The sequence below is a fragment of the Canis lupus genome, chromosome 32 (genome assembly GCF_011100685.1).
Source record: "Canis lupus familiaris isolate Mischka breed German Shepherd chromosome 32, alternate assembly UU_Cfam_GSD_1.0, whole genome shotgun sequence".
Classification (NCBI taxonomy): Eukaryota; Metazoa; Chordata; class Mammalia; order Carnivora; family Canidae; genus Canis; species Canis lupus.
The window spans coordinates 5646784-5666531 of record NC_049253.1 but is presented as its reverse complement, the minus strand read 5'-3'; the positions used below and the strand labels follow the sequence as shown (position 1 = coordinate 5666531).

The window sequence follows — 19748 nt, the reverse complement described above, 5'->3', positions numbered from 1 at the left end:
GCTTAGTATATCTGAATGTAAGCTTTTTTAAAATGGCATTGACCCTGAAATTTTAATCTTTAGAGAACTGGATAGTAGGTGATAAGTTACTTGAAGATGAACCATAGAGATAAAATGTAGTATTTGAATCATTCTACTGTGTAACATTCCTATTTGTATTAAGTACATCCGGCTTAGGACTGTATCTAAAATGGAGATTTTAAATCAGTTTGCTCTTGTTTCTTACTTTGAATCCACAGATAACACTGTTATATTTTCAGTACATGTGATATTCTTGGTAAATGTAGCAGAATATAAATTGAAAGCTTTATTAATAATTATAGCCTGTTTTACCTGCTCAGGAGCTAGGATGGTATACCTCCTTCTCCTTCCATCACCATCTCAGTCATCGAGTTACCCTAGTCGCTAACTCATCTTAGGCATAAGAAGTGGTACCCCCTTCCCTGCTTAGAATGAGTATAATAGAGTGTTAATACAGATCTCATTAAGCAATAAAAGAAAAGGGAAGAAAGCAAAGAAAAGAAAGACATAGGGCGCCTAATGTTCCATATAAATACTTGGTATTAAGCTAGGCAGTGATGCCATTGTGATGATACTTCTTACTGTGCAGTTACCCTAGCTCCTGCCCCAGCAGTAAATCAGGGTATGCCAGAAATGCAAAGAGCATGGAAGACGCTGTAGTAACTCATTCATCCTGAATCAGAGATATGCAGGGTCTGTGAGACGTAACTGTGACAGCCCACTCTGCACATCATGAATATAGAGTGGGTCTGTCCCCTGTTTTCATGCCTATATTATGGCAAAGGTGTTGTCAATGGACAGCACATTTGTTTTCCTTCCAGTGGAATTATGTGTTCCTCAAAGTGCTGTGGCTCTATTAGCTTTCATATGGGAAACTGAAGCTCAGCGTCTTTGACAAAGACTTACTAAAGGGATAACTTACCATACAAACAAATTTGTGCCTATAGAATAAAACAAAGCAAGGAGAGTATCCCTTAAAACTTACTGCTTTCATTTTCAGTATAAAGCAACCATACCAGTAAAAATTTCTGAATGTGTCTTCCTCCAAGATGAGTCCTGCAATGCTAAAATTGTCCCTACTTAACATCACATCTGCTATGGCCCGGCATCTGTTGACTGTCTAAGGACAGGTTTGAGAATTTAACATTTTCCTACACCTTGAGAGAGAGCAACCACTCAGAGATCTCTAGAACCCCTGGATGCCTCACTATAGAGCATGTATGATTTGTGTTCTCTGTGAGTTGGAAAAATATTTAGAGAAATAGTAAAGCTCATTAGACCTATGGACCTTTGGAATATTAGCTAACTCCTTCTCATATAACAGAGTATGTCTTATACTCTTACCATATAACAGAGTATGACTTCAGGATGAAAATCGCCAAGCTTAGACCAAGATGAAGTCAGCCCACTCCTGAAAAAAACCCAAACAAACAAACAAAAAAAACACAGACAAATAAAACCTCCTGGGTGGGAGTGGGAGTGGGGGTGGGTAGTTCATGTCCAATCCACATATTTCACTTGCATCCTCATATAAATTTATACCCATGTTTTAAATATCATTAACTGAGATCTTAGGCCATTAGCTACTGATTTTTTTGTTGTTGTTGTTATTTGTTGGTCTTACCAAAATAGGTATCTGCCCTCCTCATTTTAGTTCATGTCATCAGATGAAATATTTTAAACAAAAACAGTTATTTAAAGAAAAATTTTATATCCTCTACTACCTAATTGTTTAAGAAAATTGTCTAAAATTTTTAAAAAACTGGGTTGTTGATGAAACTGATTATGAACTGATCTTTTATAGAATTAACTGCTGCATTTTGATTTATAGGATCTCCAAAGGTGGGTAAATGGTGCTAATGAACACGGCTTTGTCTTGGTATCTTTTGGAGCTGGTGTCAAGTATTTGTCCGAAGACATTGCTAACAAACTGGCTGGAGCTTTGGGGAGATTGCCCCAAAAAGTGATTTGGAGGTAAGGTAATGATGTCCATTACTTCTTTAATTTTCAGTATCCCCTTGCTTGGCCTGCCAGTCCCAGTAAAGCACAACACACTGGTTCCCTGGAAAGATTTGCAGGATCCCCCTGACTTTTCATTTTGATTTTTAGTGTTTTGTAATATAGGGACTAATTTATAAGACTCTGAGATGGACAAATAAAGAAATTATCAAGCCTATAGCATACAAAGAAACTGTGTTGCAAAATGATTTATCCTTGTCTTGGATGCATTTTTATGTTATCCTCAGTTTTATAATCTTTTACATTTCTGTTGGTTATTGTCATTTTAAAAATTGTTGTAGTTACATGCATTTCTATATACCTCCTATATCCCTTCAAATCAGTGTTGGAATGAGGTAAGAGTGATAGATGAATGAATAAACAGGTAAAATATTTCATGGAACCTTTTGTCCTTTATAATGCTTTTTATTTTTTGTATCCAAGAGACCAGGCCTTAAAATAACATAATAACTTGCTAGTTAATGCTAGTTAAATAGATCAATAGATTACCCCAGCTTCCTGTGGGAAGCACTGCCCACAAGTGTCTGTCTCTGGACTTCCCAACTCACTATGTAAAAATCAGACCTAAACACCATCTACCATGTATTTATTTAGTACTGACACTGCCATTGGACACCAGGGATACAGCAGTGAACAACATCGGCCCCAAAATCTCAAGCCGTTCGTTACAAATAGGGTCTGAGTCGCATGGGTCTTTCCTTTATAACAACTGTGTAAGGATTAGCTCTCACTTTTCCTGGCTGAGTTATGAAATGGATACATATTTTATCCCAACTGTTTAGCACTTTTTCCTTTGGATGCCAGTTCTATTGCATTTCCTCTATTAGGCTTAACCCAGAAAGCACCCTTCTCTACTTCGGACCGTTTATGTCTGCTCAGCTCAGACTCTTGCCATTCCCTCAGTCATTAAGCATGTTCATGGTTTATCTTTCAAAGATCAAGGCAAGAAACAACTTAATGATACCCTTCACCCCACAGAACCGTCTCTGGCGCCAAGCGAGAGAAGAATGCTCTCTGCTTTCTTTGAATTCTCACTCCTTCCCTTGGGCTCCAGGTGTCAAAGACTAGAGCTATCCATTGCCCAGTGATTGCCCTCTCTGCTTCTCTCGTGTTTCTCTTTCTGGGTTCTTCTGGAGAGTGACTTCTAGCACAGGTTTATTTGGATGCTTTCCACCCCACCCCGCATATCTGTAAGTGGGTGAGAAGAGCTGAAGAAAAATAAATTTCAATAGAAGCCAAGTGTTTTTTCCCTCTCAATCAGTGAAAATGTGAAAAGAGAAATTTAAAATTTTGTTGTTATTAGAGCATGATTTCCTTCTTAAAGATATCAACAAAAGATCATTTAACATTTATTTTAAATCGAATCATTTAACCACAGAATCCATATCAGGAGTAAAGTTTGGTTTTTGAAAGATTCATTGTCTGACGTATATTTTAGGTTTTCCGGAACCAAACCAAAGAATCTAGGAAACAACACTAAGCTCATAGAATGGTTACCACAAAATGACCTGCTTGGTAAGTCAGTGACATGTGGGTACTTACCTGGGCTTTTAGATCTTCATTGTGTAAATGTGACTTTTGTACTTGAGCATCTTGTATAATATGCAGGTAGTTTATCATAGAGTCACTATGTCATCCAGTGTCTCATCTTACTTAGATTTCAAACCAAAAAGTCAAATCTTTATTTATTAGAAAATAATTCGTCAGGTATAATCATTTGGGTCTATAAATTAAAGTTCTTAAACAAGTCACTAATTTTAATTTTCTGGAAAATATACTTAATAAGCTATATAAACTAGCAGTGAATAAAGTTATATCTGATTAGATTAATCAGCTAAAGGTAATAAAACAGTGAAAATGTAGATTTGAGTTTTATTACAATTATATCTCAGAACTCAGAGAAATTAAAGGTTACTCATTTGTTTGAAACCAAAGAGAAGCAGAAGGCCAAGGAAACAATTTATCTTATCTTTATTTGGTTCATCTGTTTAGATTTCCCCTAAAATCACCAGACATTTATGGACCTATTTTTTTAAGATTTTATTTATTTATTCATGAGAAACAGAGAGAGAGAGAGAGAGAGGGAGAGAGAGAGAGACTCGCAGAGGGAGAAGCAGGCTCCATGCAGGGAACCTGATGTGAGACTCGATCCCTGGACTCCAGAATCATGCCCTGGGCTGAAGGCAGGCTCCCAACCGCTGAGCTAACCAGGGATCCCCTTTATGAAACACTATTAAATAAACACTTGATTTATTTATTGGGATTCTGATCCTTTTAAAAACTAAAGTAGCAATTATGTGCATTCCTGGCTAGTTCGAAGATATTTGAAATAAATAATTTAACTGTTCAATAAGCAGAGATAGTAAAACTGTAATTTCATTAAATTTCTAGAAAAACGTGATGCCATAGTATCCTTTAAGATATTAAGGAAATTATAAAAATGTTACTGATTTTTGGCAATATTGACCATCATTTGTTCAATAATACTAAAATCTAACAAATTATGTAGGCGTCTTTAAGCAGTATTCTTTTAAAATAGGTTTTTGAAAAGTATCTTTTGGAAGCTACAATGACCAATCCTAAAAACCAGCAAATTGAATTTTGTAACTGAAAAACAGTGAGGTATGTAGCTGACTTTAAATAATATTCTTAAAAATAGGATTTTGAAAAGTATTTTTTAGAAGCTACAAAATGACCCATCCTAAAAACCAGCAAGTTGAATTTTGCAACTAAAAAACAGTGAGGAATTTTCTTTAGATACATAATTCCTTTTGCTCTACTTCATTTTATATATAGTGTTCTATAAGTGACAAAATCGAAGAAGAAACAGGGCAATTTACCTTTCTTAATACTTGTATTTTTTTCTTATGTCTTTACTATTATGACTTCAGATTCCATAGAAGGTAGAAAGAAGCAGAAAATTTAAATAAGATAATCTTGGTCATCAGCCCTTTCAGCCCCACAATGATACCACAATTTGGGAAAATTTGAACTGTACTCATGGGTTGTACAGCGAGATGTAGCTTCTCAGTGGTCCACACCCAATGGCCTTTTTCAAATTCCTACCTTTTCTGGGCTCCTCAGAATCTCAGTTCTCTGCCTTTGCCAAGATTACTGTCATTTTTATCACCAGGCATGACTTTGTGGGTCCTCTGTTGGCTTTTAACAATGATCAGAAGATTCCTCCAGGATGAGAAGTAGGAACCAGACCACTGTCTTTCCCCTCCCTTCCTTGCATTCTCCCCCCTGTGCTCCACCCACCAACACTGCCTTATTTTTCACTGCAAGGTTTTGTTTAGGGAAAAGGTTTTGTTGCTAAAAAGAAAATTTGAAATGCACTAGGAGGGCAGATCCATTAAGTGGGCTGAGTTGAGAAGTTATTTGTAGGCAAAGGTGACACTGAGCTACTGACCCTATGAGACATGGAGTGGAAGGGTCCCAGTGCCCAATTGAGACCAAGGTTCAATACCTGGAGTCCGTTTTAGTTGTTGAATATTTAATCTATTTATTCATGAGAGACACAAAGAGAGAGGCAAAGACCTAGGCAGAGGGAGAAGGTGCGGGGCTCAGATCCCAGGATGCCAGGATCACGCCCTGAGCCAAAAGCAAGCGCTCAACCACTGAGCCACCCAGGTACCCCCCAAAGTCCATTTTGTACCTGGTGTGTGTATATTTAAAAGATTTGTTGCTGCAAGCTGTAGTTCCTTTCTGGCCATAGCACACAATTCCTAAATGCACTGTTTTCTTTGTCCTACATTTCTTGTACAAGGCTTTTAGTGCCTTTTATGAAATATAGGCTGCTCACAAGGAGATCTGGGTTTTGAAATACCTCATTAATTTTGATAAATTATCTTCTTTTATCCCCATGACAACTAGATGTTAATGATGTTCCATCGCTTACAACTAATTTTTATAAGTGTCAGTCCCTACTTGTTTATATACCTAAACAGTAAAATTGGACCCTAAAATTATGAAGCACAGAAGCTAACATGACTTGAATGTTGTAAATACTTTGTGCTGTACAGTATTCCTCCTTGGATAAGCAAATAAACTCTTCATGGACTTAAGGAATCCAGCCTCACATCATAACATATTTTTTTTTACAAAGTGTGTTTTATTTATTAATATAGATAAATGCTTGGGTATCATGAAGTGGATGTCTATTTTTAGTAGAATGTGGTTGCACCCTGGTATTTTGGCCTTTCTTACTTTTGGTTCCTATTTATTAATGACCACTTAAATAGATGTGACTAGTCAGTTGGTATTCACGTATTTTTTTTTATTATTATCTTTATTATAAGGAAAATACACAGCAAAACAGAGCTGGAAGGTGATGTGGGTGGAAGATCTGGAAAAACTTAATCACCAACAACTGCTCAATAACCAAATAAGCTGCTCAAACATGACTTCATGCTGTGAGGGAGAGTGATTTGGTCCTTATCTTTCCCACCTTTCCAGATTCAAGGAAATCTGCTCTTAGCAGGGCTGGGCCCAGGGAGCCCAGTTTTCTAATCTATTCCCTTCTTGGGAATTTGGGAAAGGTTATATAGTTCTCAGCCTTTCAAGATACAGAAGACAATACGGAGAAGGAAAGGACGCTACAGTCCTTTGGTCCAGTGTTCTCCCCAGCCCCACCCCTCAGTATTTGTTGATGCCAAAGAGATGAACCCCATGGAATTGGGGTAACTTAGCCAGCAGTATGCTGAGCAATGAGGCTGTGTTGATGAGAAAGTGAGCAGCATCATACTTGGTGTGGAACCTGGCCAGGAGGTAGAGTACGATAGAAGAGATGCTGAGGAAATTTGCAGGAAGAGGTATTTTGGAGCCCATAGTCCATCTGTTCCCAGTGTGTCAGCAGCCGAGTCTTTTCTTGGTCAGGTGTCTCAAAGGGTGTCCCTTTCACTGCATGTAAGAAGACATACATAGCCAAGGTATGGATGATGTTGGTCAGGGTCCAGAAAATAGGAATGCTGAAGAAGGGGATGCTGAGTAAAACCACATGCAGCAGTCCTACCAAGGCGATGTAGGCCAGCCAGATGCCCAGGCTATTCATCACTCCAGTATTGAGATCTACTTCTCTGTGTGCAACCCCCACATTCATCCTGCTGGCTTCAGAAGCCCATCCGACTCGAGGCGTGGCATTCACTCCCACACATTGGTATTTGTGTTTGAGGCAAAGTTGTAATACCCTCCTTGAAGCCAGAAATTTTAGCCATTTAAAAATGGCTTTTAATTAATATATACAAATCAGTTCATTATTTATATGACAAGCATTTTAATTGATGTAGAGCAGGAACCACTGAAATTAAGCCTTTAAAAATCCTATATCTAAAATGTATGTTTTCTTTTTTTAATCCTTTTTTAGGGCATTCAAATATTAAAGCCTTCCTGAGCCATGGTGGTTTGAATAGTATTTTTGAAACTATGTATCATGGTGTACCTGTAGTGGGAATCCCACTCTTTGGAGACCACTATGATACTATGACTCGGGTCCAGGCAAAAGGCATGGGGATATTGCTAGAATGGAAGACAGTTACTGAAGGAGAGCTATATGAAGCATTGGTGAAAGTTATCAATAATCCCAGGTAGGTTTTCAATTAATATGAAAGCAGATGAAGTATATATACCACAGCATATTGTCAATAACCGATTATTACCAAAAAGTTGTCAATAAACCAGTTATAGAAATATCCTTTAGATTCCTATGTCTAATGCCTTCTGCATGTCTTCCATAATTTGAAAAATAAGAATAGCAGTCATATGGCCAGCCTTGTATGACCTTGAATGATATGCTACCAGGACTTGCCAAAGTGAGGGAGAAATTACTGTGGGAACAATCATTGGGTCCCTAAAATGTGTCAATTGAGGGTATTGTCTCCTTTAATACTCATAATATATGTATATCACTGTTTTCATTATTAACATTATAAAGATGAGGCACTTGAAACTCAGCTTATAATTTGCCCATAGGTGCCCAGCTACTAGAGTAGAAATTTGAACCAAGACTGTCTGATTCCAAAGCTGATGCTCTTTGTATTGACCGGTGCTGGGTTAACCTAGGACAAGTACCACCGAAACAGAGGTTTATTTACTCAGAATTACTAATCAGAATCTTTGATTTTTTTTTTTAATTTTTTATTTCTCTAGTTAATCCAGTTAACTACTGAGTCTCAAAGGGTTTAGAGAGCTGGCTTGTATAGTTTTAAAACAATGCAGCAGTTTTCTCCATTTTTACATGACATTTAATTAATCTTGCATTTCAAATGACAGTAGTATTTTTAGGACTATAAGCTTTTTCTTTTTATACCTGGGAGATACGGCTTAACAGTGGATTGAGAAACATTGCCATAGTCTTAATAAACAACCGACAATAAGAAAATCCTTTCATAGAAAATGATGCAGATTTCATATAAAAGGGTATATCCAAGTGCACTGAGGTTCATTTACTGCCTCATATGGGCTCAAAGGCAGCCTTCATGTTCTGGCCTCTTAAAAGGCTCCAGTGTCTTGGTCACAACTCCTGCACTGGAAGTAATATGTTCTATGACCCGAAGTGTCTTAGTATGGAGATCCCTCTGTCTGTGTTCTATAGCTCTTCTTTTAAAGTCAAATATTTTTCCAAACATGATGTCTTTATGAAAAATGATATATATCTTACAGTTGTTTTTAGAAAGGTTTGTAAAATGCAGCCCTAAAGTACATGCAGAGCTACTGCGATTGGATTTGTTCTACAGAAAAAAGCGAGAGGCTGGATTATCCACATATAATCCTTCTGTCAGTGTTCTTTGAGATGTAAACAGGGTCTAATCAGAAGCTACCCTATAGTCATAGGTCACATTGCAATTAAATCCCAGTTGTGTAATTTTCAAGTATACATAAGTAATCTGATTTCAGGTTAATCATTAAGAGGTCATTTTCTGTGTGTGTGTGTGTGTGTGTGTGTGTGTATACACACATGTGTGTGTGCATGTGTGTGTGTTATACACTGTATATGTGTACATATACACACATACATGCATATATATGTACTATATAATGTCATCAATGAATGGCTTCACAGTGGTGTTTCTCAGCTCCTTTTCCTCTGTTTTATAATAGCCCCACACCTTCACTTAATGTTATTTTAAATCAGAGCATAGTTAAAGCTCATTGCTTAAAAAGGTGTTGGAACAAAATTCTGCATTTTTCTTCATCTCTTTCTTTTAGAATCCAATGAATGTACGTACTACTTTTCCTGGTTGAGATTCATTGATTAATAGTATTTAAAAGCATATGGACAGAAGGAGTATGTGTGAGTAAGAGGTATATTATAGCAAAAAGAAATCAAAACTGGGGTTTAGAGTCAGAAAAAACTTGAATCTGAATTTCAACTTTGTAATCATAATCAGGTTACTTAAGTGTTTCTGATTTCCAATTTCCTCACTTGTTTAAGATTTATTTTATTGTCTTAATGTAAGATACTGTGTTTAAAGCACTTAGCACAGTGCTTGGCACATACTAGGTACTTAATAAAGAATAGTTGCTTTTATTATTTTCCTCACTTTTAGCTTGAGAAAGTTACAATACTGAACCTTGTATCTACATGATCTTTCTGTGTTCTGCCTCCATTCCATAGCTACCGTCAGAGGGCCCAGAAGCTTTCAGAAATCCACAAGGATCAACCTGGTCACCCTGTCAATCGGACTGTCTATTGGATCGATTACATTCTTCGTCACAATGGAGCCCATCACCTACGTGCCGCTGTCCATCAAATCTCTTTCTGTCAGTATTTTTTACTGGATATTGCCTTTGTGCTTTTGCTTGGTGCTGCCTTGTTCTACTTCTTCCTGTCCTGGGTGACAAAATTTATCTACAGAAAAATCAAAAGCCTGTGGTCTAGAAATAAGCATAGCACAGTTAATGGATATTACCATAATGGAATTCTCAATGGCAAGTACAAAAGAAATGGCCATATTAAACATGAAAAGAAGGTGAAATGAGCCAATAGTCCACAAGATAGTAACAAATCTGTTCAGTCATTGAATTTTTATCGCTATAATTTAGCCTAACAACTACTAAAAGTAAAATGTTGGTAAACAATTCTAACACTCCGTTATCTGATCTTACTAACAAAATTTTATGGAATTAAGACGGCTGTAAAAAGCACAAACCTAAAATGCAAAAATGTATTTTATTCGAATACTGATAGAGAGTTTTGGCACTGAACCTTTTAGAAGCCTTAATTATTTAAATCAATTAAGTGACCACATCAGACCTTAGTTTTGAATCCTGATATGTGTGTATCCCAGATGAGGAATGCTTTCTTTTCTCTTAAAAAGATTTGTTTGTTGGTGTGTATGTGTGTATGTGTGTGTTGTTCCCTGATTAAGAGAATATTTAGCTGGCTGCTTGGTGTATTTGTTGAAGGTCCAGCATCCAAGAATGAAGTAGAAAGACAGGCTCCAAGTGTTTCTTTTCTAAAATTTAACATACATGAACTCAGAACACTTTACCATGAAAGAACACTTTTCCCTTAAACTGAATGCAATGGAAAAGATAAATGGCACCTTTTTTGTACCTTTTTTGTTTTTTTTTTTGTTTGTGTTAGTTTTGTTTTGCTTTTTGTTTTTGTTTTCCTTTTCTTATAGACTGTGGAAACTTGTGGGGGGAAAAATACTTGCAGTTAAGTAAATGTATAAATCAGTTGTCATATTTTACTTTTGTTTTCCCCCATCAATAATTTGCCTCTAGAAGAATTTTATACTTTTTTTCTCTTTTGTTTTAATGAATAACATTATGTTAAATGCATATAAAGCTCTGACTTTTGTTCAAAGTACTGAAGATTATTGCTTATGTGGCATCTTTAAACAGAGCCGTTATTTGAATGTTCTTGTAACTGATGGCTTTTTTATAATGTAATTTTTGAATGTTCAGGTGTTATATTTCCAAAGTTTTAACTTAAAAAAAAGTCTTCTTCATCCTTTTTGTTGTCTGGGCCACACAATCCATATTATGTAGGTGCCAACATTTAATTAAATGGAACATTACAGTTCTCCATATTGGTACCTTCTCTGAGAGGTTTGAGATCTTGTTAACAGATCAGACTTCACGTTGTTTTACAGAAGTGACAGAGAAATTGTATCAGTTGCTTGTGAAAATGAGTTTCTAGTTCTCTCTTCACTTCTTCATACCCTCCCCCCCCACCTCAGTAGCATTTTCCAGTCATTGTGGCTGACACAGAACAATGACCATATTTGCTTGAGAATAGGGATGCACATCCCAGACATCATAAAATCAGGACGTCCTGGCTAGTTGGCAACTATGAGTTTATTCTGTGTCATTCTGTTTACTTAGCATTTGCACTACACATGTTGAGTGTATGCTTTATTTATTCGTAGTTGGAGATCCCATGTCTGACAACTGAGAGTAGAAATATACATTCACCTAATGACATTCACTAACATGGGAAGAGTCGTGAAAATTCTAGAATGCTGTAAATCCTTGTCGTACACTATGACATACAACTTCATTACACTCCCACCAGGAGCCACTCTCCTCTACTTAGAAATAATGTCACAAATAGTTTTCTAATGTACGATGCAGACAAATGTACTGCTCTCTGAATACTTGAAGAAATGGTATTATACATATAAGCCTATTAGTTATACCTTTTTACAATCTTATCATTATGTTGCCGTTAAAAGGGAAAAAAGACTGAGGCAATGAATGGTGGGATGGTAACAGGCTTAGAGTGTATGAATGAGTTGATTTTACTTTTTTGGAATTGGATGAATTGACAGTAGGCACTCACTGGATGATTAAGCATAAATTAATCTCCACTGTGATAAAAACTTAAACAATAAACATGATTTAAAACTAGAGAAATGTTGTTGGAATAAAATTTTTATTCAGATTTTATTTCACAATATTATGTATATCCATTATAAGCATTGTTTCTAAGACATGTCTCCCAACTTTTATATGTGTATATGAGTGTAAAAACAAATGTTACATGGGAACTTTTTTTATTATTATTAAACAGAGAGATTTACCTTAAAAGTACATCAACATGGATCTTAAAATTACCCAGAATTAAGAATGTTAAGTGTAGGTATTTACTGATCATTGTTGTTGTTGTTGTTTGTTTTTTTTTTTTTTCCTAGTAAGCTTATTGTTAGCCAGTTTTGGTAAATAGAGTGATTTTAAATTTTCCACATTTGGGCTAGATTCTCTAATAAAGTAAAGTTTTCAAGAAGGTATTTACTCTTTTGTTTTTTAAAAAGAGCCTCTGCATGTATTTTCATAGCTGGTCATCATCATATCAAATGCAAAGGAGAATTAAGATATTGATCCATTTTTCCTTTAGAGCCATGACTTCTAATATTCCTCCACATAGACATAAGGACAGAATTTGGATGTCCAGGATTGGAGAGAGCTAATGTTTGGGTGAAAGCAATGGTTTACGATCGAAGTTGAAAGCTAGAGATTCTGTCTTGAGAATGCAGAAACTTCATATTACAATTTGAGGACAATCTCCTAGACTCGCAATACTACATTGATCATTTTCTGGTAAGATATTCTCTGATGTTTATCAACTTAGGCTTGGGGGTGCTATCCTCCAGGAATCACCTCTGAACGTCACCCAACCACATATTTACCACCCCACCCCTAGGTTGTGATATACAGCACCCCTCTCCAACTGGGCTAGGATCTACCACACTGGATCCTCAGAGGATGGTCCTTCAAAAAACGTATCTGTGATCTGATATCTGCCCCTACCTGCCTCCTTCCCTGCTAGGAACCATCTCTAGTGTGATGAAACACTAGAGAGTCAAGATATAGCATCCTGGTCCCCCCACCACACACACACACACACACACACACACACACACACACACATTTCCTACTTCAGTCAAGACGATAAGAATATCTGTGCTTGAATGGTATGATAGATTCTGATAACCTGCCTTGGTGTCCTGCTTCCAGCTTTTCACTATAATTAGGCATATTAGACACTGTAACTAGATGTTATGGAGCATAAAACATGCTCAGAAATTAAAACAAAAGAAGCTCATTTTATTGTGAGAATATTTTTTGAATGATTACTATTTATAAATGATAAGCACCTTGCCTGAAGCACACAAACTCCTCTGGCATTAAGTGCTTAATCAGGAACATCCTCATCTTTTTTTTTTTTTTTTTTTTTTCTTCAGAGAACTGTATATTGATTGAATCCAAGTTTGGGTGTCTGAGGGTCCTGAGATTGAAGACTAACTCCCAACAGTTACTAGTCTTTAAACATTTGTATTTCTGATTTGTATAATGATAATTACTTCATGGGCTTATCATGAATACATACACACACTCACTCTGTATACCGGCCACTGTACTGAATGTTTTAAACACATTGTGTGTGTGTGTGTGTGTGTGTGTGTGTGTGTGCACCTGTGTCTATGTTTAAAACATTTAGCATCATGGCCAGCATGAAATGAACACTCAAATCTGTAGTTGTTAATCCTGGATATACTGAATAGACTAACCTCTGTCACAGTATTATGCTTTCAGTTTTTGAAAGTTGTGTTTTGTTTTGTTTTGGTGTTTTATTTGACAGAGAGAGAGAATGAGCACAAGCGGGGAGGGGGGGGAGGCAAGCAGAAGGAGAGGGAGAAGCAGGCTCCCTGCTGAGCAAAGAGCCCAACATGGGGTTCAGTCCCAGGACCCTGGGGTCATGACCTGAGCCAAAGGCAGACACTTAGCTGACTGAGCCACCCAGGCACCCCAACGTTGTTGTTTGAAAAAAAAAATATGTTTTATTAATGCATTCAGCAAACTTTTACTGAGTCTTCTACTCACCCTGATGTTGTCCTAAGCACTAGTGGTACACTATCCTGTCAGTTGTCCTGTCTTCTCTCTTCACAGCCCAAATCTTCACCAAAGCCCAAAATGCTACTAAAATTGAGTGACTCCACTGTGAAAAGAGAAGGTTTAAAAATGAGAGAACCAAAGATGACAAAACCATTTCAATGAATAATTCAGTGATGTTTTATTATTGAATGTGTAATTAATTCATTTTCATTTTTGCTTTTAAGTAATTCAGCTGGTTTCTAAATACTAAATCATATTAGAGAATGCTTATTTGTAACTAGTATAGTAAAAAAAATTGAAATAGCAAAATTTTAAATTTTACATGACAAAGTTTAATGATTATATGAATTCTATTAGTGAAAATTCTTCAAAATATGCATACAGTAAGGAGCTTCCTATTCTGCATATTACTGAAAGAGTAAGATTTTTCAGCCAGTGTTGAAAAACCTATGTTTCATGCAAAACTGTTAGTGAAATTTTTGGAAGATGGCAAAAACATTTTCTAACAAACTTAAGTTATAAGTGCCTTAGGAATCCATGCATTTAAAATCTTCATATTGTCACTTTTCTACAAATTCTGCACAATGTTTCAGGCTCACTATTACTTGGGTGTTTAGGTTGTTTAGTTGGGGTTAGGGGAAGAACAGCATGGATGTTCTTGTTTTTCAAAATATGGAAACTAAAAGGCACACAATATTATAGAATTGACATTCTTTACTTTTCAGTAAATAGGAAGAATTCATATAGTCTGCAAGAGTATTGACAATATGCTTAGTTCATCTAATAAAACCAGATATTTTTCAACAGAGCAATATGTAATCCAAGTTGACTGAAAAATAAGAATGTAAAATGATGTTATTAAAATAAAACAATTATAATAGTGTAAATCTACTCAAAGAAGGCTAACACCAACATTAACTATCTTAGGTATTACAAAGCATTTCATTTATTAACTAATAAAATCTGAAGTTCTCACTGAATTTTATCTGATTAAAAATATTTTATTGTTATGTGATTTCTATCTTCAGTTAGTTTTTATTCTTTCAGTAACCTATTTTGTGCAGTAAGTGTTCATTCCTTATTACACAGAATTAGCTTGATTTCAATATAATATCCACACTTTTAAAAGATTATTTCTACTGAGCCATGGATACTTAGTCCTACTATTAAGATCAATTTTCCATTTAGGTCAGAAATAAGGTAAAGAGTGTAACCAAAAAGAATTTGCCATCGAGATCTTAGATGCAAATAGATAATTTTGCTATTCATTACTCTTTTACTTACTATACCACTGCACTGAAATGTCAAACAACTAATATTTTTGAAAGGAAAAAAATTTTAAATCCATGCTAATTTTACTTTAGTTACCCTTATGAAATTTTGGCTGAAGTACATGGGTATTACTTACTTTTAGCAGAAAATCGGAAATTTTGAGTATAAATATCTTAGGTAAATTGCATGTAATGTTAAATTTCATGTTAGTGTTGATATGTGGTATGATATTTCTGAGTGAGTGCATTTTGTTCACAAATCAAAAGAACTGGCAGTTAGAGACCAGGTGTCTAGAACAGCCCAAGGCTATGATATCATGAAAATGGTCAATTCTGTTTCTGATCCTGATTCATCATGGCCTCTGGATATAAGTTGAACTTATGAGTAAGTAGGCAGTTCTAGAGTTATTAAAAATGCCAGTTTGAACAAAATTAGTTGAGCCTTGGCCAATAGGAAAAAAAGCAAATACTAATGATGTGTATGTCAAAGTAAAAATATACTAATATATAATGTTAATACTAACTCTCTTTGTACGGGTGTGTACATGTGTATAGTTAGCATTTAAATTATACTAAACAAATCTTTACGGCGATCCCTGGGTGGCTCGGCAGTTTAGCGCCTGCCTTTAGCCCAGAGCATGATCCTGGAGTCCTGGGATCGAGTTCCACATCGGGCTCCCTGCGTGGAGCCTGCTTCTCCCTCTGCCTGTGTCTCTGCCTCTCTTCTCCCTCTCTGTGTCTCTCATGAATAAAATAAATAAATAAAATAAAAAAAAATAAATTATACTAAACAATTCTTTAGAAATTAGTTTCTAAAAAATTAAACCAAAAATTCCTTCTTTATTTTTTAAGAAGGACAGTATATGACTTAAAGTCTATTTCAAGAAACAAAAACGTCTTTGAAACTGAACAGAGTTCAAAAGAACTAGCAAGTCTTAACAACTAGGTTAGATGTACCCCCATAACATTTCTTGATAAAACATTGTGAAAATAGGGTGAAATCGTTATAAAATCAAGCTACTGCTCTGAACGTCTTCTTTCTGGAACTTCCATCTTCGAATTTATTCTAGAAGAAAAACATTTTGAGACTTAGATTCTAGTTATGAATAACATTTTGTCTTACAATGAATTCAGCTAACACATGACAGTTTCTCATGGGGGGGGGGCGTCTCAGGAAGATGAAAGCAAGGAAGTTTATTCAGGCATTCCACAGATCCAAGGGAATGGATGTGTTGATTTTACCGTTTGTGAAAACAATTAACTTTGAGTATGTCAGCCTCTGGTTCCAGATTTCAAAGTATGTACTGTCCCTATTTTGTTCTCACCCCCCCCCCCCCCACCCCTTCTCTCTGCCAAGCTTTTAGTTTCCTCTCCTGGGTTTTCCACCGTTCAGTGTTTTCTGAGTTGCCTTACCATTTCCAGGTGTGAGATGCATGGTTTGTGCCTATGTATGTAATGATGCTTTTGTTCTTTTTAACCAACTATGGAAACACAATTGGAAGCTTAAGAATTACAAATTAAAGAAGGCTAAGTTGAGAAAATGTCCAGCTGCATTAAAAAAATCTTCATTTATTAATTAATATTTCATTAGAATGTAAGGTCCATCAAAAGCAATGAATATATAGATAGTGCTTCCTTCCAGGTGTGGGGAGGAAGGCTTGGCTGAGTGCCCGGCCCTTTGGCTGTGGGACCCCATGAACTGATTCTGGGGCATAGTTCAGTGATCTGTAAACTGTCAAGCCGTGCATACCCTTTAATTTCCTCTTAATAAGTCAAAATTCTTGTACAACTGGTTGGTATGGAAAGAAACCCTACTTTCTCCAGGGGAAGCCTGCCTCTTATGTTATTGCTGCTTCTAAAAGGATCTGCGCCAGGATGAATTTTATCTCTGATTCTCTTGACTCTCACTTGTTTAGTAGTATTGCTCATAATCTCTGATATTAACAGAAGATGCTGCAGGTGCAGCCGGCTGCCTGGGAGAATCAAAGAAAGGCCCAGAACTGATAGGTGGCAGGCATTCAAGAACCTATCTCAGCTTAGGGTTGTAGCAGGTTCACCTCCCAGGAAGCAGTAAAGAAAGGTGTGGGTAGCAAGACAAGGACCACCTGGGGAGGAGGTAGACGTTTCAGATAGAAAGCTGCCTCAGAATACCTCCTCTGCTCTTCGCTATGTATTTTTATTCACGTGCTGTATCTCCGTGATATTCCAGAGAGGCTTATCTGAATTGGATGGATGGCTTTCCAACCATGCAATTTGTATTTTGGAATGGCAATCCATCTTCTTTAAAATTTTATTTATTTATCCCCCCAGAGAGAAGGCAGGAGGGAGCAAAAGCAACCAAAGAGCTTTAAAGGTCTTGAATATAGAACGCAGAGAAGTCGATGGGGTTTGGGAAATGTGAGACTTTGGCAATACTCAGGTATCTATAAACATATGGGCCCTATTATGTTGTAGATAATCTAGCAGTGTGGCTGTCAACATAGGTATGATCCCTGGGTGGGGGGGAGTAGAAAGAGTTAGCTCATGTTTGTGCACGTAGAGATGGGAAGGTGCAAAACATCTCTCTGATGGCTATCATACATCTTTTCAAATAAGAGGGAAATGACTGCAATTCAATAATTGCAAAAGTAAATAGATTCAATTAGTAGTTGATTACATGGAATTTCAGTTTCATGGCCAAGCGTGTTCTGTTAATCTGTCAGTTTCAGATGTCAGCTCTAGTGTGTCTTCAAAAGATTTAAGAGCTAAAAAATGTTCCCTTATTTTCTATGTCAGAATGTTCTTAGTTTACCAAGCATCTCTTCTTCATAACCATCTCTATCTCAGTCTACTGTTCCTCACATCACTGGTTATGAAAGTACTAGATATTTATGGTAAATGTCTTCAAATTTCTTCCATGATAGATTCATTGAAAACTAACTATAAAAGAAACAGATGAGGGAAATAGTACAATTTTACAAATGCTATTTTAGAGTCTCTATGGTTTAATGCCATCTATATTGCTTTTTTATTCTATTAAATTAATGGTAGCCTTGTAGTTTCTTCTACAGCATCACTTCCTACTCCTTAGGCTCTAAAGTTTTGGTCATACAAGCACCATCCTAAAATCCTTTAAGCAAGTACAGAGAAAGATTTTTATGCTTTTCCTTAACCTTCAGAAAACATGCATTCTTCATTCATTCAGTAACTGAATGATCTGTTACTCTATCATTGTGTGTAGCTTGGGATGCCATGTTTTTTTATATCTTTGAGATTTTTCTAATAGTCTTTGCTTTTAGATTCCAAGTTGTAAACTAAAAATTGTAAACTGTGTGTGTCTTGCTAGTTTTTGGCTATGATACAGAACATTATTCAAAGCTGTCTGTTCCCTGACCTTCACTGGTATTTCCGTCTCTGAAGGGCCTTACCAATCAGTCCAAACGCTCTCATTAGTTCAAGATAGGAGAACATTGTGTTATTGTCAGCATCAAATAGCTCCAGTTGCTCTTGTTCCGGTGTCTCTTCTCCTAGGAGACTCTCCATTTCATTATAAGTTAAATATCCATTTGCATCGTTGTCAACACCATAGAAAAACACTTGAAGATCTATGAAAATGAAAGGCTTTGCCTATTTCAACTCAGATTTTGAATGTCAAGCCAAATACCTATCACCCTTCAGAACATCACTGTGTCCTCATTGTGTTTTTGTGTATGTGTATTTGTTTTTGGGTTTTTTTCAGTTTCTCACACACACCTAGGTCCTCATTACCCTCCCCTTTGGCTTTTACTGTAAAGCTCTTCAACAAAACAATCGTTCCCTTCCTTTCTTTTAACAACCAGTTTAATCCTCTTGCTTCATTCTACTCTGAATTATCTGATTATTCACTTTAATAATTATCCTTCTGTTATCTGTGTTCTCTTGTTGTTTTTATAGTTAACTTTAAACTCAGTGTTTTGTTTTATATTTGCTTCATTTATTAATTTAAACATTTTAATGGAATGTTTTCCATTTATCCAGTTTTTGACCATCTATTGGATCTTATTTCTCTTCTAAAATGTTACTAAAAACATCCATCTAATTGTAATTTTCTTTTTATTCTAAGTACTTGACTTACCTTGCTTATATTCATTTCCTACATCCCATTTGTCTAACGTTTCTTAATTTTACATCAAAAGATGCCTACTCTTTTTTGCTATCTGCTCTGAACGTACTGACATCTCTCATGTTAAGTTGGATGTCATCTATAAAATTTATTTTAGTTTACATATAATCAAATGTTATTTCTTCATTTATAACACCACTAAATAACATGCCTTTGTCAGAATTCTTATTATCTTCTCGAGCTCACTGCTATAAATACTGCCTTTGTTAAAACACAATCAAACATTGTTTTCTGTGTTTCTAAAGTGCCAGGCACTGTATGTGATATTGGGTATACAAGGATGAAGAAGGCATAGTCCCTGATTTCAAGGAGACAAGGCCAGCTAGTAAGCAGATTCAGTGAGCAATGGAATATACATCGTAATGTAGGTATAGACAGTGTGCCATTGAAGCATATAAAATAGTGACAGAATGTTCCACCTAGGTTGTAGTAGTTGAATTATAAAGAATGAA

General features: G+C 36.2%; 1 protein-coding gene and 1 pseudogene across 5 annotated transcripts in view; one reads left to right on the top strand and one right to left on the bottom strand.

Annotated features, from left to right (window-relative positions):
* The window catches only part of UGT8 (UDP glycosyltransferase 8), a 105552-nt gene that overhangs the window by 73155 nt on the left and 12649 nt on the right, over window positions 1–19748 (top strand). For 2 of the 5 annotated variants that reach the window (XR_005382610.1, XR_005382609.1), the window contains exons 3-7: window positions 1853–1995; window positions 3479–3555; window positions 7406–7625; window positions 9656–9801; window positions 12416–12588. Coding sequence is in view for 1 of the 5 variants with exons in the window: in XM_038581780.1 (XP_038437708.1) it covers window positions 1853–1995; window positions 3479–3555; window positions 7406–7625; window positions 9656–10019 (804 nt within the window). In the remaining 4 variants the exon portion in view is untranslated. Of the gene's footprint in view, window positions 1–1852; window positions 1996–3478; window positions 3556–7405; window positions 7626–9655; window positions 12279–12385; window positions 12589–13938; window positions 14121–19748 lie in introns of those variants that run through there. The other 3 variants (XR_005382611.1, XR_005382612.1, XM_038581780.1) reach the window with 3 other exon arrangements.
* Window positions 6679–7141, bottom strand: LOC100684091 (annotated as a pseudogene).